The 24,217-nt window shown below is 43.3% G+C and overlaps 2 protein-coding genes and 1 long non-coding RNA gene across 3 annotated transcripts in view; 2 read left to right on the top strand and 1 right to left on the bottom strand.

The window, feature by feature from the left end:
• Nucleotides 1-24,217, bottom strand: part of LOC309567853 — a 1,051,047-nt gene that overhangs the window by 222,628 nt on the left and 804,202 nt on the right. The gene's annotated exons all lie outside the window — the stretch shown is intronic.
• LOC309567846 (uncharacterized protein) lies at nucleotides 9,320-14,990 on the top strand (the record flags this gene model as incomplete). The annotated part of the gene is made up of 4 exons (XM_082273347.1): nucleotides 9,320-9,365; nucleotides 10,965-11,072; nucleotides 12,523-12,737; nucleotides 14,913-14,990. Coding segments are annotated over 4 exons (447 nt in total), but the record flags the coding sequence as incomplete, so codon positions are not given.
• LOC309568277 (pancreatic secretory granule membrane major glycoprotein GP2-like) lies at nucleotides 14,997-22,377 on the top strand (the record flags this gene model as incomplete). Its single annotated transcript, XM_082273946.1, has 5 exons — nucleotides 14,997-15,067; nucleotides 17,468-17,707; nucleotides 19,225-19,381; nucleotides 21,825-21,897; nucleotides 22,241-22,377. 5 exons carry the CDS (start codon nucleotides 14,997-14,999, stop codon nucleotides 22,375-22,377), a joined length of 678 nt encoding a protein of 225 aa, XP_082130072.1.

Here is a 24,217-nt window from a genome sequence, read left to right as displayed (position 1 = left end):
TGGGGGACTTTAATTATCCGGATATAGACTGGGCAGAAGGAACCGCGCACTCAGCCAAGGCTCGGCAGTTCCTAAATGTTTTGCAGGACAATTTCATGGGTCAGATGGTGAATGCACCGACAAGAAACAATGCGGTACTTGACCTACTGATTACCAACAATACAGACCTGCTCACGGATATAGAAATACGGGAAAACTTAGGGAACAGTGACCATAGGTCAATTGGTTTCAGTATTAATTACAGTAATAGGAAACACAAGGGTAATATAAGAACACTGAATTTCAAAAGAGCCAATTTCCCTAAACTGCGCTCGCTGCTAGAAAATATCAAATGGGATAGAACCCTGGGAACAATGAACACGGAGGAAAAATGGGAGTGCTTTAAGAGCATACTTAACAAGGGGGTGGGCCAGTGCATTCCACAGGGAAATAAATTTAAAAGAGCAAAACTAAACCCAGGGTGGCTAAACTCCAACATAAAAATGTATATTAGTGCTAAAGAAAAGGCCTTCAAAAAATACAAGGCTGAGGGGTCATTGGCAGCATTTAAGCATTACAAAGAGTGTAATAAGAAATGTAAAGACGAAATCAGGGCGGCTAAAATAGAACACGAGAGACATATAGCGGAGGAGAGTAAAAAGAACCCCAAGAAGTTCTTTAAGTATATAAACAGTAAGAAAGTGAGGTCAGAGCACATTGGCCCCATAAAAGATGGAAAAATGGCCACTGAGGACAGAGAAAAGGCGGAAGTGTTAAATAATTTCTTTTCTTCAGTCTTTACAAAGGAATCGGGGGGCTACACGAACCTTACTTGTAAGGCCGAACTAAATAATACACCTCAGGAAGTGCCGCCATGGCTAACAGAGGATAGACTTAGAGCTAAACTAGAGAGACTTAACATAAATAAATCCCCGGGACCGGATGGCTTGCACCCGAGGGTTCTAAATGAGCTCAGCCAGGTGATTGCCAGACCATTATTCTTGATCTTTAAGGATAGTTTACAGACGGGTATGGTGCCAGCTGATTGGAAAAAAGCCAACGTGGTACCAATATTTAAGAAGGGGCCGAGATATATCCCGGGTAACTATAGGCCGGTCAGCCTAACATCTGTAGTCTGCAAAATTTTGGAGGGGATGTTAAGGGATCACATACAAGACTTTAGTAATGAAAACGGTATTATAAGTAGTAATCAGCATGGATTCATGAAAAATCGTTCGTGCCAAACCAATCTACTAACTTTCTACGATGAAGTGAGCTGCCACCTAGATAAAGGTAAGCCTGTGGATGTGGTGTATCTGGACTTTGCAAAGGCCTTTGACACCGTTCCCCACAAACGCTTACTGTACAAACTAAGGAAGGTAGGTATGGACCATAAGGTGAGTACCTGGATAGAGAACTGGCTCCAGGGGAGAGTACAGAGGGTGGTGATTAATGGGGAGTACTCAGATTGGGCGGGTGTGGAAAGTGGGGTCCCCCAGGGTTCTGTCCTGGGACCAATCCTGTTTAATTTATTCATAAATGATCTGGAGGAGGGGATATTGAGTACAATCTCAGTATTTGCTGATGATACTAAATTAGGCATGCCAATATCTTCTATGCAGGATGTGGAAACCTTGCAAGCGGACCTGAACAAAATAACGGGGTGGGCAACTACATGGCAGATGAGATTTAATGTTGAAAAATGTAAAGTAATGCACTTGGGGGCCAGAAACCAGAAAGCAAGCTACTCACTAGGGGGGGGGGAACCTCTGGGTGAGTCTAGGATGGAAAAGGACTTGGGGGTACTGGTAGACAACAGGCTTGGCAGTGGCATGCAATGCCAAGCCGCCGCAAGCAAAGTCAACAGAATACTGGGTTGTATAAAAAAGGGGATTCACTCCATAAATAAAGAGATTATTCTCCCGCTCTACAAGACTCTGGTCCGGCCACATCTGGAGTATGCTTTCCAGTTCTGGGCACCGGTCCTCAGGAAGGATGTGCTGGAACTGGAGAAAGTCCAGAGAAGGGCAACAAAAATAATTAGGGGAATGGAGGACATCAGCTATGAGGAGAGGCTACAAGCACTGAACCTATTCTCTCTGGAGAAGAGACGATTGAGGGGGGATATGATATCAATGTACAAGTACTGTACTGGCGACCCTAGCATAAGGAAAAAACTATTCAGAGAAAGGAGATACAATAAGACACGTGGCCACTCACTAAAACTGGAGGAAAGGCGGTTTAACCTTAAAGTGCGTAAGGGGTTCTTCACTGTAAGAGCGGTAAGGATGTGGAATTCTCTTCCACAAGCAGTCGTATCAGCAGGGAGCATTGATAGTTTCAAAAAACTATTAGATGGACACCTTAAAGACCACAACATACAGGGGTATACAATGTACGGTTAAAAGCAAACACACACACACATCATAGGTTGAACTGGATGGACTGATGTCTTTTTTCAACCTCACTAACTATGTAACTATGTAACTATGGCAAGAAGAAAGCCATTTCCTAAAGATATCCATAAAAAGTGTTGTTTAAAGTTTGCCACAAGCCACCTGGGAGACACACCAAACATGTGGAAGAAGGTGCTCTGGTCAGATAAAAAAACCAAAATCGAACTTTTTGGCAACAATGCAAAATGTTATGTTTGGCGTAAAAGCAACACAGCTCATCACCCTGAACACACCATCCCCACTGTCAAACATGGTGGTGGCAGCATCATGGTTTGGGCCTGCTTTTCTTCAGCAGGGACAGGGAAGATGGTTAAAATTTATGGGAAGGTGGATGGAGCCAAATACAGGACCATTCTGGAAGAAAACCTGATGGAGTCTGCAAAAGACCTGAGAATGGGAAGGAGATTTGTCTTCCAACAAAACAATGATCCAAAACATAAAGCAAAATCTACAATGGAATGGTTCACAAATAAACATATCCAGGTGTTAGAATGGCCAAGTCAAAGTCCAGACCTGAATCCAATCGAGAATCTGTGGAAAGAACTCAAAACTGCTGTTCACAAACTCTCTCCATCCAACCTCACTGAGCTCGAGCTGTTTTGCAAGGAGGAATGGGCAAAAATTTCAATCTCTCGATGTGTAATACCCCAAGCGACTTACAGCTGTAATCCCAGCAAAAGGTGGCGCTACAAAGTATTAACTTAAGGGGGCTGAATAATTTTGCACGCCCAATTTTTCAGTTTCTTATTTGTTAAAAAAGTTTGAAATATCCAATAAATTTCGTTCCACTTCAAGATCGTGTCCCACTTGTTGTTGATTCTTCACAAAAAATTCCAGTTTTATATCTTTATGTTTGAAGCCTGAAATGTGGCAAAAGGTCCCAAAGTTCAAGGGGGCCGAATACTTTCGCAAGGCACTGTAAAATGATTGCCAAACCATAGTTTGTTCACATGCAGTCCTTCTGATAAAGTTTCTTCACTAACTCTTTAAAAAAAAAAAAAAAAAAAAAGCTTTTTGAAAAGGTCAGATAAGATGAGATCAAGTGCACTCCCACCACTTGCACCCCATAGTTCATTTAGGTGCCTTTATATTTGTCACAGAGGCATCCAAATTGCATTGCAAGATGCTAAGAAGAAAGTCTGACCTCTGACTTGGAGTAGAAGGTCGCCGCTGCCGATTGTGTGTCCCGACTCTCTCCTCCAAGCTCCTCTCCTCCACGGGCCGCAGCTCCGCCCCTCCTGACTGATGTCAGCAGAGAATCCTTGGTCCGGCCCGCCCCCTGCAGCTGTTAGAAGGGGAGAGCACACAGAGAGAGGAGGGAGCCGGCGGATCACTTGGGCGTGGCGGCGATCGGCGCACAGAGGTTCGCATTCCAAGCATTCCGGGATTCCGGGGGGGGGCACTCACCCCCCCCCCCCCTTGCGGATGCCCATGTCTACAATCACTGTAATCATTCACCCTAGGTGTAAAATTTGTACATTTTATATTCACCTCTAACCCTTTAAGTGCAATCCAACCCAAAACCTTAAATTCTAAATGTCCCCCAGTCTCCTCGAACCTGAACTCTAACCCCATTTACTAATAGTGATGGGTGGATTTGCCCAAGTTTTGATTCACCAAGGGTTTGGAAATTCAGTAAATCCAAACATAGAGGCAAATCCTATTGGAGTCTATGCAGTGAATCTTGGTAAATTTTACCCATTTTTTAGGGTTAAAAGTCAAACATGTGTCAAGAAAAGTAGAGGAAGCCGGTCATTGCCATGGAGCACATGTAGCAACGCAAAAAGTATTTTAAAAATCATACAGTGGGTGGGGAGGGGGTCTTTTCATGCGGCTTCGAGGGCAATATTGAAAATACACAAATAATTTAACGTGGTAAGTACCGCCCACCGCATTTATACTGCGGCAGGCAGCCCCTCCTGCGCGAACTGACGTAGGTATATCTCAGTCACGCGCCTGCAGCTAGGGGGCGAGCGCGCGGCGGCATGCTCCCGCCCCCACTCGGCAGCGGGGACTCTGATGCACGGGGCAGGCGGCTCCGATGGCCGCCGGCCACGCGCGATCGCTCCCCGCTGAGAGAGAAGGACGGTCGGATGTTGTAAACACAGCTGACCGTTCTCCCTGGAATGATCACAGAGCGCCTGTGATCCTTCTTTATAGGGTCACAGGTCTCTATGATCATTTCACAAGACCCGCCCCTCCACAGTTAGAATCACTCCCTTAGGCTCACATTTAACACCTTGATCACCCACAGTGTTAACCCCTTCCCTGCCAGTGTCATTTGTACAGTAACAGTGCATATTTTTAGCACTGATTACTGTAGTAATGTCACTGGTCCCCCCAAAAATGTAAAAAATAAAAAGTTAGGTGTCCGATCTGTCCACCGCAATGTCGCAGTCCAGCTAAAAATCGCTGATAGCCGCCATTACTAGTAAAAAAAAAAACAACAAAAATTACAAATCTTTCCCGTAGTTTGTAGTTGCGATAACTTTTGTGCAAACCAATCAAAATACGCTTATTGGGATTTTTTTAACCAAAAATATGTAGCAAAAAACAAATTGGCCTAAAATGTTAAAAAATTAGATTTTTACATTTTTTTTGGTAATGTTATATAGCAGAAAGTAAAAAAAAATATATATATATTTTTTTCAGAATTGACACTCTTTTTTTCTTTATAGCGCAAAAAATAAAAATCACCCCAGTTGATCACATACCACCAAAAGTAAGCTTTGTTCCCAATACATGGCCTGGTTATTAAGGTGGGAAATCCTTTCTGTCCAGAAGTGGTTAAATGACATACTGGTGGGTGCCTTAAAGCTGTTTGCCGTGTTTTGGAACAGTGCAGCAACAACAGTCACTGACAGCGGAATTTGCATGTGGAATTTTTTTTTTTATATTTTTTTCTTTAATTTACAATTCGTTTTGCTTACTCACAGCAGCAACCCAATTAATTTCAGTTTGCAAGAAAAGAATTAAGGGACCACAGATTGTAGAACTGGCCAGCAGCAGGACATTTGTGACGAGGGTAAAATGTACCAGATCAGAGTTTTTCAACCTTTTTTCCAGTCAAGGTACCCTTTAGCACTGTGCACACTTGGGGGTCACAGCAGTCTGAGGGCTCCTTCACACAGGAGGTGCGTTCGAGCATGTGCTTCTTTTTGTGTTTTTCGTGTGCATTTTTTAATAGGCGCAAAAGTACACGCATTTGCTAAATGCGTGGGGGTGTCATTAAGAATAAATGGCACCCACATGCAACTGCAAAAGGCAACGTGCGATTTCGCACCTGCTGTGAACAAGCCCTAAAATGTAGTCTGTGAGGCAAAGTTCAGTGATCTTAGGTTGTAACTCCTCCAAATTCCTGCTTCTACCACCAACCCCCCACCAAATCCTCTCTCCTAGCACAACCCCCCCCCCCCCCCAAATTCTCCTCCTAGCACAATCCCCCTCAAATCCCCCTCCTAGTACAAAACCCCCACCAAATCCCCCCTCCTAGCACAAATCCCCCCACCAAATCCCCCCTCGTAGCACAACCCCCATCTCCCCAAATTCCTCAACCTAGCACAAACCCCCTCAAATCCCTCTCCTTTCACAAATCCCCCACCAAATTCCTCCTCCTAGCACAAGCCCCATCCCCTCCACCTAGCACAAACCCCCTTAAATCCCCGCCTAGCACAAATTCCCCTCCTAGCACAAATCTCCCACCAAATCCCTCCTCCTAGCACAACCCCCATCTCCCCAAATTCCTCCACCTAGCACAAACCCCCTCAAATCCCCCTCCTAGCACAAATCCTCCACCAAATCCCCCCTCCTAGCACAAATACCCCACCAAATCCATCCTCCTAGCACAACCCCCACCCCCCAAAATTCCTCACCCCAAGCACAAATCTGCCACCAAATCCCCCCTCCTGGCACAAATCCCTCACCAAATCCCCCCACCTAGCATAACCCCCACCACCAAAATTCCTCCTCCTAGCACAAACTTGCTCAAATCCCCCTCTTTGCACAAATCCCCCTCCTAGCATAAATCCTCCACCAAATCCCCCCTCCTGGCACAAATCCCTCACCAAATCCCCCCACCTAGCATAACCCCCATCCCCCAAAATTCCTCCCCCTAGCACAAACCCCCTCAAATCCCCCACGAATCCCCCCTCCTAGCACAAATCTCCCACTAAATCCCCCCTCCTAACACAATCCCTCCTCCCTTCTAGCACAAACCCCCTCAAATCCCCCCTCCTAGGACAACGACCCTTCCCCCTCCAAAACCTCCACCTAAAACTCTCCAAAATGAAAAAAAAAATAGGATAGAGTTGGGTTTTAAATAAGTATGTAAAATTGTTGAAAGTTTGTCACAAAGTAGGGTGGCATTTTCATCAGCTAGAAATATGAAATGCCTCCAGAAAAATACATAATTCTATGACCATTAATTTAAAGTTAAATTGTGAGCGCTTGGGGCAAATTTCTGCCTGGGTGAGGCCCAGTTACTCCAACGTCACCTCATCTCCACCTTCTGGCTTCTTCGCAAGATCTACGCATGGAATTCCATCAGAACCAATGGGTATATAAGTAGCTGAGTGATCGGTAATTGTACTCAGAACCTCCACCACCTCACTCCAACTACCATTCCTAAAGGTGGCAAAACTCAACTGACAGCTAACTTTGCGCACTTGTTGGAAGAACATCAAGTTGTTGGAAGACTCTTGCTGACCCGGGACATCTCCTCACCACATTTGTTGGTTAGTATAAAACTTTAATTTCTAATTATTTACAACTCATAGCAGACAATCAGGATACAATTATAATTTTCTAAAGCAGGCAATACATCTTAATTTTCTGATTGTCTCTCCTAAATGGAGGGAATATCATGAGAGAATGATGGAGGCTACCATTGGTTACTCTTCATTTTCTGATTGCTGGTTGGCTGGTTACCATGATCATTCTTTGACTTCATTGCTCTCTGAGTCGCTACCTTTGTAACATGTTTCATTGCATTATAAGGACTTATTTAACTTTCCAATCAACGTGTATCTAATTGGCAATTGTTGAAAGATCTAATGGGAATTGCACAGTCAGCGTGTGTGTGTTGAGCTTTAGATTTACCAAAACCATGTAACATAAGGACTACCTAAATATGCATCTGATTTGTAATCAGTCAGGCAGAACCTTGAACTTCATAAGATCTATAGGAGAATGTACAACCAGCTTCTAGTGTGTCAGCTCAACAATTTTGCATTACAGGTTTGAATCTTATCGTTTGTTTGTTTTTAGTATATATATATATATATATATATATATTTTTTTTTTTTTATTTTACTTTTTTTTTCTTCTCAATAGTAATAATATATATATATATATATATACACACATATATATATATATATATATATATATATATACATACATACATACACAAATTTTGTTGTCTTTTCTTTATAAAATTAAATTTTTATTCAATTTCTTCATATAATACACCAATTAAAAATTCATTTATTACAAAATCAAATTCCTTCCCCAAATCCCAAGCCCTCCCCCCTAGCCCATTCCCAACTATACCTTCCCAAATAAATATATATATATATATATATATATATATATATATATATATATATATATATATATATATATATATTTGAGTATGGTATGTTACATAGTAAATAAAAATAATGGATATTGTATTATATGTGAAAGCTTGCTGTTTTTTTATTTTATTTTATTTTATTTTGAGTTTTACTATATTTCATTACAAGTTTGAATGGTACTGTTTGCTTGTAGTTATAAATTAATATATATCATTTTTTTTTTACCAATTATTGTTAGGTCTGTTATGTTATATAGTCAAAAAAATAATAAACATTGTAACTTATATTAATGTTTTTTTTTCTTTTAATGTATTTTGTTTTATTTGGGGTTTTATTGTATTGTTTTACAGTAAAATTGATTATTTGTAGCTATAAATCAATGTATGTTTTATATATATATATATATATATATATATATATATATATATATATATATAAACCAAAAAAGAGACCTGCACTCATGGGTCTTGAAAGGTAAATGCACGATGACGGTTTAATCTCCGTTTCGATGAGGCACAAGCTCATCTTCCTCAGGACGAGCTTGTGCCTCCTCAAAACATCAATTAAACCATCTTTGTGCATTCAGCTTTTAAGACCCGTGAGTGCCGCTCTCTTTTTTGGTTTATAATGCGCTGCAGTCTCTGACCATTTTTTATCCCTGATTTGTGTGCAGTGACAGCTATTGGATATTGTATACATATATATATATATACATATATATATTACATATATATAAATATATATGTAATACTTGTTTTTCCCCTTCTGACCAAATATTGTTACATCTTGCATGTTACATAGTCAGTAAAAATAAGGAATATGGTAACATATACAAATGTTTGTTGTTTTTCTTTGTATTTATCTTGACTTTTAGGCTCCATCCACACTACCGCGACTTGTCAGGCGACTTGTCAGGCTGACAAGTCGCGGTCCGTCGCGGTCCATTGACTGCTACAGGACCCGTTCTAATAGGAGAGACACAAGTCGCTTCGACTTAGAAAAAGGTTCCTGTACTACTTCGGGGCGACCTCGGAGCGACTTGCATAGACATTCATTATATGAAGTCCGTGCAAGTCGCGCCGAAGTCGCGGTGCACGGGACTTCACAGGTCGTCCCCAAAGTCGTGCAGGAGTCGTGCCGCTTCAGTGTGAATGTGGTCTTACTGTTAAGAACTTTATATAAAATACTGCAAAATTCGATAGTACTTTTTCCTTTTTTGAATTTTTTTATTATTTTTTCATTTTTGCTAAATTACAAACAGAAATTGGTTGCTTATAGAGTATTTTTTTTCTAGGGTCTCTGATAACCATGAAGACAACACTACTGCTATCTGTACTGTGCGCTGCCATGGCAGGTGAGTGACGTTTATATCCTTTTATCTTATAATAAAACATCTGGACAGCGATAGTTACCAGAAATCGGAGTGTAATAATTGAAGTATATTTGAGAAGGGAAATATAATATATTACAGCTTACTGGTCCTTAGTGTTAGCTGCTTTAGTTTTCTTTTTTTAAGCCTTTCTTTTTTTTACATATTTTTACTAGGTCCTCCTGTTACTTTCTGTTACATCGCCCACTCACCATATTGTATCTATGAACAAGCAGCGTTATTGCCTTAGGACCAGTGGCGACTGATGCTCCATGGGCTGGGGGGGGGCGTGGCAGACGTACCGTACCATACCCCCCCAGGACCACAGAAGGCCGCACACCATACCCCCCCCCCAGGACTCCAGGACCACAGAGGGCCGCGCACCATACCCCCACCCCCAGGACCCCAGCAGGACCCCCCCACGGCTCACTCACCCTGCCTTTATGTGTGCAGCAGCAGACGGTGTTAGCGGTGGCAGGGGCTTCAGCTTCTTCCCCCTTCAGTCTTCTGCGTCTCCTCCCTCCTCCTCCATGCCCAATGGCATGGCTTCTCCTTTCGGCCACTCAGGAAACAGGTCTCAGGACCCGCTTCCTGATTGGCCAGGAGGAGGATCCATGTGATAATAGCGAATTTTCATTCGCTATTGTCACACAACTGGGTGGGCTCAGGGCGCACTGCTCTGCGCCCCGATCCCACCTTTTTTTTTTTTAGCCTATTAGAGCCTCTGGCTCTAATCACATGGTTAAAAACAAAATACCCCATTGAACTCCATGGGTCCGGTGCCCCTGCATGTAGATTAGGGGGCCGGACGCAAGGATAGGAGGGGCGCCCCCAATGCACCAGCCGCCACTGCTTAGGACAGTTTTTGCGAACACTGGCGACCCAGATGTTTTGGAACAACATTTCCCATGATGCTCATACACTTTGCAGTATAGTTGAGCATTATGGGAAATGTAGTTCCAAAACATCTGGGGTGCCAAGGTTCGCCATCACTGCCTTAGGACCACGAAACACCTCCACCTTTCGGTGTACCATAGGAGGAAGGGGTTTTGTAGCGCACACATGAAAACTGGGCAGGACTGATAACACTGTTTGAAATAAGACTGCAGAGATTGAAGGGGAGCTCTGAATTTCTGGCAGGGGCAACAGATATAACAAAATGAATTAAGAATTAATGGCAGCCCGGTGTGTCTGCTAAATAGCAGCTTAATTTGCCTGCAGGTGCAGGAATGTGTGCGATTTACACGCATTCCTGCACCCACGTATATGTGAACCTAGCCTTACTCAATACAACAGGGGTGAATACAACACTTTGAGCACTTTGTTTTATTGAATTGTAACACTTTTGAAACAACTTTCTATATTATAACATTTGGATACAAGTTGTAGCAGTTTGGCATTATTTGGATTGTTTGGAGCAATTTATAACAAACTGGACATTATTAAATCCTTGTGTTACATAGTAACACAAGGATCATAGTAGATTTAGTAGATTTAGTAACATAGTAGATTTGAGATCTGTTTTAACTACCACATAGGAACACAGAATGTACTTTCATGTTTTTTTTTTTTCTGTCTCTCCAGTGGCTGCGTCTCAATCCTGTACAAGTGATTCCTGTGCTAATGATGAGTTTTGTAACACTACTACTACTGCCTGCCAGTGCAATACAACTCTCTATCCATTCATACGAGGTACGGTATGATATTATACAATGGTCACAATGGGTCTTCTGCCTTTTAAAACCAAATATTGCATTCATGAATTATAATGCATTTATATGAATAAACCATATGGGGTGCATGTAACCCACATATTATAAGTGGGAAAGTGTAATGGCCCATTTACACCAGGATGTTAAATGAACCACAATGGAGCGCCCCGCTGTGAATGATCCCCAGGCTTGTCCTACATTTGAGTGGTGGATAATACAGGTATAATATGACCGTCTGCAGTCTGTCATATACAAATTCACACTTGGATTGCTGTGAGTAATATGGAAAGCGGGAGTGGAAACCATAGCAAGACCCCACTTAAATTGGCTGATCTTGTTCCCACAATCACTAATGGCACTGAGATTTGTGGCTTAGGAAAGTTTGTATAGGAGAAATCCAGAAAAAAAAATAATAATCGGGATTTAAGGGACTCCTGTGTCCTCCCTATATCAGACTTGAACCAGAGATCTGTGGAACTGTAAGGATCCTCCAGAGGTTGCTTGGGGTACCTTGAGCAAATTCTGCTTCTCTAATATGTTTGGTTTCATTGCTTCACTCCTGCTGAAAGACAAGGTGGGGTCTTTCAGCAGCTGTCCAGCTGATGTATACAAAAGGCTAGGTCTCTCAGGAGACATTAATGAACATCTATGGACACTGACCATAAATATAGGGGGCACTACACTGATCACCAATGTCAGGGGGGCACTGCACTGATCACCATTGTAAGGGGGCACTACACTGACCATCAATGTAAGGGAGCACTACACTGATCACCAATGTAAGGGGGCACTACACTGATCAAATATCTAAGGAGGCACTACACTGACCACCAATGTAAGGAGGCACTACACTGACCATCAATTAAGGGGGGGGGGCACTACACTGATCACCAATGTAAGGGAGCACTACACTGACCATCAATATTGGGGGCACTACACTGATCACCAATGTAAAGGGGGCACTACACTAACCACCAAAAAAAGGGAGCACTACACTGACCATCAATATAGGGGGCACTACACTGATCACCAATGTAAGGGGGGCACTACACTGACCACCAAAAAAAGGGTGCACTACACTGTTCACCATTGTAAGGAGGCACTACATTGACTATCAATATAGGGGGCATTACACTGACCACCAATATAGGGGGCACTACACTGACCACCAATATAGGGGGCACTACACTGACCACCAGTGTAAGGGGAACTACACTAACTATAAACAGTGAATGTTTTGTATGTAAACTGGAAGTTTAATTTGGCTTTAACTGTTTGACTCTATGGCAGATTTCTCCCCAATTCCTGGTCACTCTTGTCACCCTAAAGTGTGTATATATAGAAAACCCCTATAGTGTATAATGTACATCAATTACATCACCGTCACCTTCTCATCTCAGAAATCCTGAATGAATTTACTCTTTTTTTAGGAAGCGTTCCATTTGTAAATTTTACTTGTACTGAAGCAAAGTTCAATATACAAGTGTCAAAGTGTTGGCTGGAAGCAAACGGTTATGATACATCCAATGTGAGGCTGAACAGCACCAACTCCAATTGCTCAGCAGTAAGGGAGGTTGTGGCTGGAAAATCGGAGATGACCATTCATCGTCCATTGATAAAATATGACTGTAACACTGATACTGTGGTAAGTTCTCCTGATACTGCTGACTGTTTGTTATACCAGAGAAGTAAAAACAGATACATTATAGTTATGAATAGAATACAGAAGGTATAGAACCCTTGTCATGCTTTCATTGTTGTCTTTATACCCAAAAGAGTGTTTTGCCCCTCTGTGTTTTTTTAATAAATTTTGCAAGGAAATAAATTACTAAAAAAAGCTTTTGTTGCATATCTCAGGCTCAGCAGAACACATTAAAGTAATAACAAAGCCGGCATAACTAGAGCCTTCGGGGCCCCAGTGCAAGAAATCATGAAGACCCCCCCCCACTCCGGCCCTCGGCCAGGTCCCTTCCCTTTGAGCCCGGGGCAATTCTCTCTGGGCCTGGGGCCCTTCCCACTGATCCAGTGGCCCTTTACTCCTATTGTGGTGTCCTAGGTCCAAGGGGGTGGAGGACCAGGGCCCAGTTGCAAGTGCGACCTTTGCTACCCTGGTAGTTACTCCACTGAATAAAGATTAAGTGTTTGATTTACCCTAATACATTCACAACATTAATGGAGAACATGCCCTGGTACATTTTCAACTCTCCCATCCTCATACACATACCTGATGTCCCTTGTCACTTCCATTGGGTCCTCCAAGTCTGCACCATTCCCCAAACTTCCTGGTTGTAGATGAGATGGAGAAGGAAGAGGTGTAATAGGCTCCTGAGGTTATCTGGGAGGAGCAGAGGCATGGCTTGCTGGGCTCTGTGTGTTTGAATGGACGCACACAGCCGCAGCTGAAGGTGCTCATACATGGATGTCTCTTTAGCAGTTGGCTAGCAGTGGCGGCTGGTGCTCCATGGGCCTGGGGGGGGCGACAGATGGACCTCACCATACACCCCCCGGACCATACCAGGCCGTACACCATACCCCCCCCCCCAGGACCACAGCAGGACCACAGCAGGACCCCCCCAGCTCACTCACCCTGCCTGGACATCTGGACATGTGCAGCAGAAGCAGCAAACGACGGCAGCGGCGGCAGCTCTGGCTTCTTCCCCCTCAGTCTTCTGCATCTCCTCCCTCCTCCTCCATGCCCAATGGCATGGCTTCTCCTTTCGACCAATCGGGAAACGGGTCCCAGGACCCGCTTCCTGATTGGCCAGGAGGAGAATCCGTGTGACAATAGCAAATATTCATTTGCTATTGTCACACAACTGAGTGGGCTCGGGACTCAGTGCTCTGATCCCCGAGCCCACCCTTTTTTTTAGCCTGTTAGAGCCTCTGGCTCTAATCACATGGTTAAAAAAAAAAAAAAGCCCCATTGAACTCCTTGCGTCCGGTGTCCTGCATGTAGATTAGGGGGCCGAATGCATGGATAGGGGGGGCGGTGACCCTGTGCCCCCAATGCACCAGCCGCCACTGTTGGCTAGGTAAAGCAGAAACCCACAAGGAGGAGCTGAACTCCAGGAAGATATAAAAGACGCAAATAACACAGCTCTGTATTCATTTTCATCATTACATTTTTTTTTTTTTAATACAAGCAGTATAAGTACCTCAATGTGATCTGGTTTCAGCCTCTTGCAGTCCCTGTAACTCAGGCTAGGAGAAAGAGAACACAAGCAGCCAGTTATTAATTTGCTTTATTCATGTCACATTATTGATTCCTGTATTGTGCGTTATTTATAGACATGTGTGCAGATATTTATAAGGAACACTATTACCAAGTACTGCGTGGCACTATTGTAAACATTTTGCACAAGTAGCCAATTAGGTCATAGGCTCACAAAAATTAGGTTGATAGGAGGGGAGAACAGACAGAGAGACTAGCTAATCCCCTGCTTCTCCATTCGCTGTCCAGTCACAGGCTGGGGGTGGGGGAGGGGGGGTTGGAGTCCAACGGGACCTGGGCTCAGAATGATTGACCTGGGTTGAACCACACTGGCCATCAAAGTGAGCACATTCATTTGCAAAGAAAAAGTACCATTGGAGTTGAATATTGCAGTAAAAGCTACTTTTGTTATTTTATCTGTGAACTATTTATTTTTTATCTGGTTGTTTTGGGCGGGAGTTCTGCTTTAACAACATTGGAGAATTATTTTTTTGATCGGTCAGAGAATACACTGACATTAAAAGTAACTATTTGCTAATGTGCGCATTACTCTATGGCGGGGAGTTTTCTAACCCTGTCTAATGACTTCTGTGCTTCCTTTCTCTACAGGTAAATTCATCCTATGTCACATACACAAATCAGCTGTATATTTTGGGCCAGACAGATCCAATCCGAATAACAAATGACGCTGTCATGAATATTTCCTGCTCTTACCCGCTGTATATGAATGTTGCTCTTAATGTGACTCTGCACCCAGTGATGGGGTAATTATTATTATATAATGTTGGTCTTTCAGAAATCCATGCAGGCTATCTCTTATGGTTTTGCTTTCTAACACATACTCTTGGATATGGTCCTTAAGCAAACCTTCAAGTATCTTCCCTATAGTAGAAATTAAATTTACTGGTCTGTAGTTCCTTTGTAAACAATGGCACTAAAATTGGCCTTGTGCCATGCTCAAAAAAAAATTAGAAACAAAAGCTTAGCTTTATCTGAGCTCAATTCTCTAAGAATACATGGGTGTATGTATATTATCAAAGCAAATCTCATAAGGTTGTCTAACATGTCAGCAAAAGACGATCTTGAAAAATTTACAAAAGAATATCATATAGAATAATGTACATTAACTCTTTATTGCAGACAACAGGTTAAAAGTTGGGTTAAACCCCTTATTAAATTAGAAACAAAAGCTAGATATAGCTGAGCACAACTCTCTGAGGATACATGGGTGTAAGCCACCTGGGCCAAATGTTTTCCAGAAAATTGAGAAGAAATGTTAATTCAATAGAAAAGTTTTTATGACCTGTGACCTTCCTTCAGCTTCAGTGCTGCAGCCTCCATGAGACTCTTTGGCTTTCAAGGCTTGTGCATCCCCTGCCCCGCTGCATGGTTCCTTCCGTCTCATCCTGCTGACACTGCTGAGTCATGTAGTGACCATGGCATCTCCTCATAGACACAGGCATCTGACACTACCAGATATGTTGAATACTGAAGAGTCTGGTGGAAGCTGCAGCACTGGACTGGAGGAAAGGTAGCAGACATGGGCTGCCTGACAGGTGAGTATGAAAACTCTTCTATTGCAGGTACAATTCTTCTTGTTTTTTTGCAACCTGACAAGGTCATTAAAAGGAGAAGTATGTAAAAATACATACTCGCCTCTATGCTGCTGTATTGGTTTAATTCTGCAGTTGCCCCACATCAGGTCTAAGACAGAGAACTGAGCGATCACGGCTGCTTGGAGCAAAGAGCAGTGACTGTTAGTCCTCACTCTCCACTCTGCCCCCCCCCCCAGCACTCACTAGAGTCCTGGGCAAGGGAGGGGGCAGGTGCAACTGGCTCCTGCTCTCAGCCGTGCTCTAAGAGGCGGAGCCATCTGTCAATCAGGCAGCTGGGTGCATCTTAACAATATTGTCAGGATCCTTCCAGAGCCAAGGTCTGCTCTGCCATGTCAGTCATGTCAGCTGATAGCAGACATAGGAGAACAAATGTAATTGTGACTGTGTCCCACAAATGAATGAAAAAAATTGTGAAGTGAGCCCTAAACCAAACTTATACAGCTTCTGGCAAAAGGCAATATATCAAATCCTTCAAATCAATAAACATTGATATATATTTTGTATATGACCAAAAAAACTTTGCCCATACATCTCTTTCAAATTATCTCTTTTTCTTATAACTTCTAAGATAATTAATTTTAAATTATTGTGGTGAATTTGAAATGGTATAGCAGTTTTACCTCTTCCATCAGAATACACGGAGCTGAAGAAGATATCTTTCTTTATCGTCAGTGCAAATGTTTCAGTTCTGCAGATACTCTGTATAATAACATTAAGAGTCATGACTACATACTGTGAGGGATTAGCTCGGTGGCGGGTGTGGATGACCCCTTGGGGGGGTTCGTTACACAGGGAGATAGCCGAGAAGTGGTTGCAAACAAGTGTATGGTTTTATTCTTGGAATTTTCTTCACACAGGTGCAAGCATCAAACATCAAAAATAAAATAAAACACAAAATAAATCCTTGCCACTGTGGGTGGCTACCTTCACACACAGGAACCTACCTAAGGAGTCTGTCCCCAACCTACTGTTGGGCAGACTTGGCTGATCATACAGCAGACCATCAATAGTCCATTTATTTTCTCTTCACACAGAAAATGTCCCTTTGATTTTCTCTTCACATAGAAAACATCCATTTGTTTTTCTCTTCACATAGAAAACAATCCAAGACCTCACCTTGAGAAGTCTTCAGTCTTTTTACCCTCCTCAGCGCACATCGCTTCAGGAGGCATTCCTCTCCTGTACTCACACAGCTTCAGGAGGCACACATCTGACTGTCCTCCTCTACTCACACAGCTTCAGGAGGCACACATCTGACTGTCCTCCTCTACTCACACAGCGTCAGGAGGCAGCAATCAATAGACTTCCTCTGGACAAATTATAGAGGCCTTAATTTCCTTATTCTGAATAGCTGCAGGTTTTTCAACTTCCTTAAACCTTCCTGGCTACCTTTGCAGCCGACACCCTATAGTAATTGGTGAATTGTCTAAGCCAAGCAGAAGTGTATCTCCCATCTGTGACAACACTCACAGATTTACCTGACTTCCTGTCACAATACCTACAAGGGTTTCTAGGTATGTAACCTTTTGTTGTGTGTTTATTTTCCAGGAGCACAGTAGTAAACGGCCCTACAGCAAATGGAAGTTATACAGCCTTAATGATGGCCTTCAAAGATTCAGAGTTTACGACCCCTCTCTCAGAATCTGACACCCTGACAGTGGAGAGTACTATCTACATCTCAGTTCTCATACCAGATCTGGATAAAAACACCCTCAATCTCAAAGTGGTGAATATTTATGCCTCTCCTACGGAATCAAACCCCATCAAGTACTATCTTCTTCAGAATGGGTAAGTACACAGTATACTTTGATTCTGAGTAACAGAAACTAAAAATGAACACATGCCATGTATTGTTCATCTACAGCAGGGCTTTTTCTCAGCTGGAACTTGGTTTCCACCACCCCTTTTCTCAGGCCCTCTGCTCCCTGCTCACCACTATCACTTGTAAACCCAGATGTCCAGCTTCTGGGTTTACAAGTGACAGCTTATCTCCCAATGGCTCCCACAGATAAGATCTTCTGAGCAGTTCTTACTGAGTGCAGGATGGGGACAAGGAGGATGCAGGTGCCGTGCGGATGTCGACACCCCCACTGGATAATCTCCCGTCAAGTGAGAGAGTTGGAGCCACCTTCAGTGTGGTCGTGGTTGAGTTCCTGCACCTATTTTCTGAGAAAAAAGCCCTGATCTACAGTATATATATATGTAGCACTGCCCCCTTGAGGACTGCTGGATAACACACTTTCGGGTCCCCCAGGGTCTCCATTAGCAACTCTGGTATTCACAATTTAACACTTTACTTCTTGGCTCAGTCAATGATCATTCCAGGGGTTTGTAGTTGTTTTTGGTGTTTTATTTTAAATAGGGATGGGAGAAGAGAATTGTGGGATACTCTAAATTAACTATTCACAAGATATGAGGACTCCTATCTGATGATGGAGTGCCAGGCTGCTGATTCACCTTGCCACTAGGTGAATTTGGGTTAAGTATCTATCCAGAAGACTTGATGAACTAATTCTCTTCAGGATACTCTCCTAATATTCCCTTTCACTTGACACACTGACACAGATTGTCCTATACCGGGGTGGCCCCCCTCAGGTCCGACCCCTTGACACGATCCCCTGTACTCACTATACTGTTTTTCGAGGGTCTCCAGTGTCTCTCCCCCTCTTGTCAGTTCTCCAAGACCTCTGGGTTCAGTTCCGTTCCTTTGATCCCCAGGCCGACCCCCTGCGGCCACGTGCCACCACTACAGAGGAGGAGGCAGCCGCCACCCTCCCTCCGGGACTCTGCTCATCAGCCAAAGACCCCACAGCACATGTGCTCTTGGCTTTTATACAATATCCCATAATGCACCGAGACAGATGGTCTCTGCCAATCAACGGGACTGTATCAAAGCCTGTGCACCCATTAGTCAGGTTTCCTCCCACTGTCCAACATGCCTCCCTATTGGACCAGTGTGAAACACTCTCTAGACTCAATGAATCACATACTGAGCACACTGAGCAGATCTCACTGACAGATCCTTCTCTCTGGTAGGCAGAAAGCAATATAGATTTGCCCGCTGCTCCTCTGATAGGCAGACAGAGACAAAAACTATACACTCTCACTAGCACCTACCTAGGAGGGTGCTATACTCACCCCCACTAAACGAGCCATGTCCTCACTAGCACCTACCTAGGAGGGTGCTACATATTAATACATGAACACATGTTATATATTGTTCATCTGTAATAGTATGTGCCAGTATTGTGTTCTAATCTTTAGTTTACAATAACTGAAAACTGATGAAAGTTTTCTGTATCCAGGTGCCCATCTAGCGATGTATCTGCTGACCAGCTAGCAATAATGAACAATGGAAACGGCACTGAAGCTCGGTTCGCTATGAAAGTTTTCAAGATTGCCAGTTCTAGCAACGTCTATCTCTATGCTGAACTTGCACTCTGCAATACTGATTGTACCACGGTAAGGCTCAAATATACACATAAAGGGTGTTTTGTGATTTCTACTGTATGCCTGAAGATGCAGTCAGGGATTCTTTAGCATATGGGAAAAACAGTCAACTGCCCAATTGTCCCACTGGTCCAAGGGGCTCCAGGCCCTGGATGAGCTTCCACTAGCCTGAGGGTGCCAGATTTGGGGATCAGGAAAAGCATTTGGTTAAAACTTTAGTGGTCCACTAATGAGGTATGTTTACAGTGCTGGGACAAGGTCGTCTAGAGCCCGGGGCGAGCATGCCAAATTGAGCCCCCCCCCCCAAGATACATGAGCATTATGTGTCAGCAAAATCCCCCCCCCCCCCCCCCCCCCGCTATAAACAAAAAAAGAGCGACAATTTAAAAAAAAAAAAAAAAAACAATATTTTTCACATTCTGCTATACAACATTCCCCCCAAAAAACTGACATTTTTTGACACTTTTGGGGGGTCAGTGACATTACTAGAGTAATCAGTGCTAAAAATATGCACTGTTACTGTACTAATGACACTGGCAGGGAAGGGGTTAACACTGTGGGTGATCAAGGGATTAAATGAGCCTAGGGGAGTGATTCTAGCTGTATGGGGGGTTGGGCTTATGAAATTACCATAGAGACCTGTGATCCTATATAGAAGGATCACATGCACGATGTGATCATTCCAGGGAGAAGAACGGTCAGCTGTGTTTACAACAGCAGACTGTCCTTCTCTCTCAGCGGGGAGCGATCGCGGGTGCCAGGCGGCAGTCGTACTTGCTAGCCCCATGCATCTGAGACCCCGCTGTCGAGTGGGGGTGAGAGCGCGCCGACGCGCGCTTGGCCCCCCAGCACGACTTCCGCGACCGGCGTACCCCTACGTTGCTTTGCGCAGGAGGGGCTGCCTGCCACAGTATATATGCGGCGGGCGGTCCTTAAGTGGTTAAGAAAGACAATTGATGGTGCCATGCCCATCCCTAACAAAGACAATTGATGGTGCCATGCTCTTCCCTAACAAAGACAATTGATGGTGCCATGCTCTTCCCTAACAAAGACAATTGATGGTGCCATGCTCATCCCTATTAAAGACAATTGATGGTGTCATGCTCATCCCTATTAAAGACAATTGATGGTGCCATGCTCTTCCCTAACAAAGACAATTGATGGTGCCATGCTCATCCCTAACAAAGACAATTGATGGTGCCATGCTCATCCCTTACAAAGACAATTGATGGTGCCATACTCATCCCTAACAAAGACAATTGATGGTGTCATGCTCATCCATATTAAAGATAATTGATGGTGCCATGCTCATCCCTAACAAAGACAATTGATGGTGTCATGCTCATCCCTATTAAAGACAATTGATGGTGTCATGCTCATCCCTATTAAAGACAATTGATGGTGCCATGCTCTTCCCTAACAAAGACAGTTGATGGTGCCATGCTCTTCCCTAACAAAGACAATTGATGGTGCCATGCTCATCCCTATTAAAGACAATTGATAGTGCCATGCCCATCCCTTACAAAGACAATTGATGGTGCCATGCCCATCCCTTACAAAGACAATTGATGGTGCCATGCCCATCCCTTACAAAGACAATTGATGGTGCCATGCTCTTCCCTAACAAAGACAATTGATGGTGCCATGCTCTTCCCTAACAAAGACAATTGATGGTGCCATGCTCATCCCTATTAAATACAATTGATGGTGTCATGCTCATCCCTATTAAAGATAATTGATGGTGCCATGCTCATCCCTAACAAAGACAATCGATGGCGCCATGCTCTTCCCTAACAAAGACAATTGATGGTGCCATGCTCTTCCCTAACAAAGACAATTGATGGTGTCATGCTCATCCCTATTAAAGACAATTGATGGTGCCATGCTCATCCCTAACAAAGACAATTGATGGTGTCATGCTCATCCCTATTAAAGACAATTGATGGTGCCATGCTCCTCCCTAACAAAGACAATCGATGGCGCCATGCTCTTCCCTAACAAAGACAAGTGATGGTGTCATCTTCATCCCTAACAAAGACAATTGATGGAGCCATACTCATTCCTAACAAAGACAATTGATGGTGTCATGCTCATCCCTAACAAAGAATTGATGGTGTCATGCTCATCCCTATTAAAGACAATTGATGGTGTCACGCTGACTCGATACAATGTAGAATAAATAGGTGATTGCAGAATATGTCCTAGAGAGACTAAAACCAACGTGGAGGGGGAAATGTAAACTTTTCCAGGGAAGTCTCACCATTGGAGTGATGAAAGAACCTGGTGTGCCCACATTCTCCACTGTTTTTTATTGTACGGGTAACACAGATAGAGGCACAAGAAGGGGATGATGAGACTTTAGCATATCTGGAGTGTTTCTTGGATTCAATTTGCAGTTTCTTTATTAATTTAACTTTTCCAGAATGTCTGTTGAACTTCTTTTATTTCCTTACAGACCTGCCCCCCTAAACCCAAATCAGGAGATTCCCAGGACATTGCAGGAAGAGTCAGCATCTATTTGGATGCATGTAAGTCATCTCAGGGTCACAGTTTTCTTATAGTCATTTTCTGTGTTCCTTCAGTCACATATATTAAAAACCCAACTCCAGACAAATCATTTATTTTCTTTTTTGTTTAGATAATGTGGAGGAAGGCTTAAAGCTTCTGTCATTTTTAACTACTGTTTTTGTTCCCTCATGGGGGGATTTTCCCTTACTTCCTATTCTGTCAGACACCTGTCACCTGACCAGGAAGTAAGGAGAAACATCCCATAGGGGAAAAAGCAATAAAAGACCTGTAAAGGCTCCAACCCTTTACCATTCTAATAAAAAAAATGTCTATATTGCTTCATTAGTCCTGTATATTTTCCAGACCAAATCGACAGCAAATTGTCCATTATTAGGGATTATTGTCAGGGATTACAAAGCTTTCACTTCTACGGTGATCACTACACAATTATGTCAGCCTACAGTGAATGTGAATATCATACGATATATCCAGAAGCATGAGTATCAGTCCGGTTGAGGTCTCCAATTAACAGATATGTTTTTCTTTATTTCCAGCTGATCCCGGTTACTATTTAGAAAATGGTTCTGCTAGAGGTAAGTAATCTCTTACATTGAGAATTTTCATTCCTAATACTTTTTTATTAAAGTGATTGTAAAGTCTCGTTTTTAAAAAAACAAACATGTTATACTTCCTCTCCTCTGTGCAGTTTGTTTTGCGCAGAGCAGCCCCGATCCTCCTCTTCTCTGCTCCAGGCCCCTCCCTCCTGGTGAGTGCCCCCACAGCGAGCAGCTTGCTATGAGGGCACACGAGCCGAGTCACAGTTCCCTGTGTCCATTCAGACATGGAGTCACAACCCGGCCCTGCCCCCTATCTCTTCTGATTGGCTGAGTGACTTTGAGTAACAGTAGCAGGAGCCAATCCTGCTGCTGTCTCAGCCAATGAGGAGGGGAGTCCTGGGCAGCTGAGAATCTCCTGTAACATCCCTGGATAAATATGGGCTCAGGTAAGTATTATTGGGTGCTGGGGGAGGGGGCTGCTGCACACAGAAGGCTTTTTTATCTTAATGCATGCATAGAATGTACCTTCTGCCTTTACAATCCCTTTAAGTACAAAAGCCAGCAAGAAAACATGTGGTTGAAATGGTTACATTGAGAATTTTAATGTTTTAAATTGGCATAGCTAAACATGTTCAACCCCTTTACAGCATCAATACCCTTATATGTGGGGGCAGGGAGGGTGGACCACAACTTTCAGCCCCTGCTGAAGCTGTCTTGTTTGGGGAGCTCTCTACCGATACCCCCAGAACTGTGACTGAGCTGTCACCAACAGCTCACAGTCAACTGCTGGCAATCAGCAGTTGGTGGGATTGGCTCCGGATGATGTCAGCACTGTGCAGCCAATTACAGTGCAGCATGATCAGGAGGCCCTCCTACCAGCCTTTGGACATCAGGGTCCATTTAAAGCGCCAGCTCCCACCAGTATAAAGAGGTTAAAGCTGAATTCAATGAAAAAATCTAAATTTCCAGATAAAAAAACAGATAGGGCGCCATATTACCTGCCAAAGGATTTGTATTTCTGTCCATCCAGTTCTGAGGTTTGCACAGAATTGCCACACAGCACTGCCGGGAGGATGACACTATTTTCTCTGTTACATCTTGGAATACAGTGGTGTCCTCTCCCCACCCCCCCAGTCTGCTGATTGGGCAGTGAAAGATCAGTAGCACACTGATTGGGTCATCTCCCTGTTCACTGTGCTCTCTCCTTCTATTAGCATGTACCTTTTTAACACATATGCACATGATTTCTACCCAGTCTGTGCCCTGTTTCTTCCTCTCACACTCCAGCCCTGCTGTACAGGGACTGCAAGAGGCCTATACCAGGTCACATTCAGTACATTAGTGCTTGCATTAAAAAATAAGAAAAATATTGTCTCCTTTTGAGATTTTGTAGATTCCTGTTACTGGCCACAAAGATATTAAACTTTCTAATAGAGATATGTAAAATTTCCCATTTCACCTGCCTAATTCTAACAATGACAATGACTGAGGGTTAATATCCATCCATATATTTCTATGCATACATTTAGTATTTATCAAAATATTAGTTTTATTATAAAAGCATTAAGTTGAAGGGTTATCAGCACTGACTGAGACTTTCATTTTGAGAGAGACAGTCTGAAGGCAAACAGCTTCTGTCGTGTTGGCTTTGAAAAATACGTAATGCTCTGTGACGTTACCATCTTAGATGTATATGCTGTATTAAATGGTTTTTGGTGGTATTTATTGCTGACCACCCCCCCCCCCCCTCCACTGGACAGATTTCCCATCACATCCTGCGTGG

The sequence above is a fragment of the Pelophylax lessonae genome (genome assembly GCF_965119305.1).
Source record: "Pelophylax lessonae genome assembly, chromosome: 12".
In the NCBI taxonomy this organism is placed as follows: Eukaryota; Metazoa; Chordata; class Amphibia; order Anura; family Ranidae; genus Pelophylax; species Pelophylax lessonae.
This window is presented reverse-complemented; position numbering and strand designations above follow the sequence as displayed.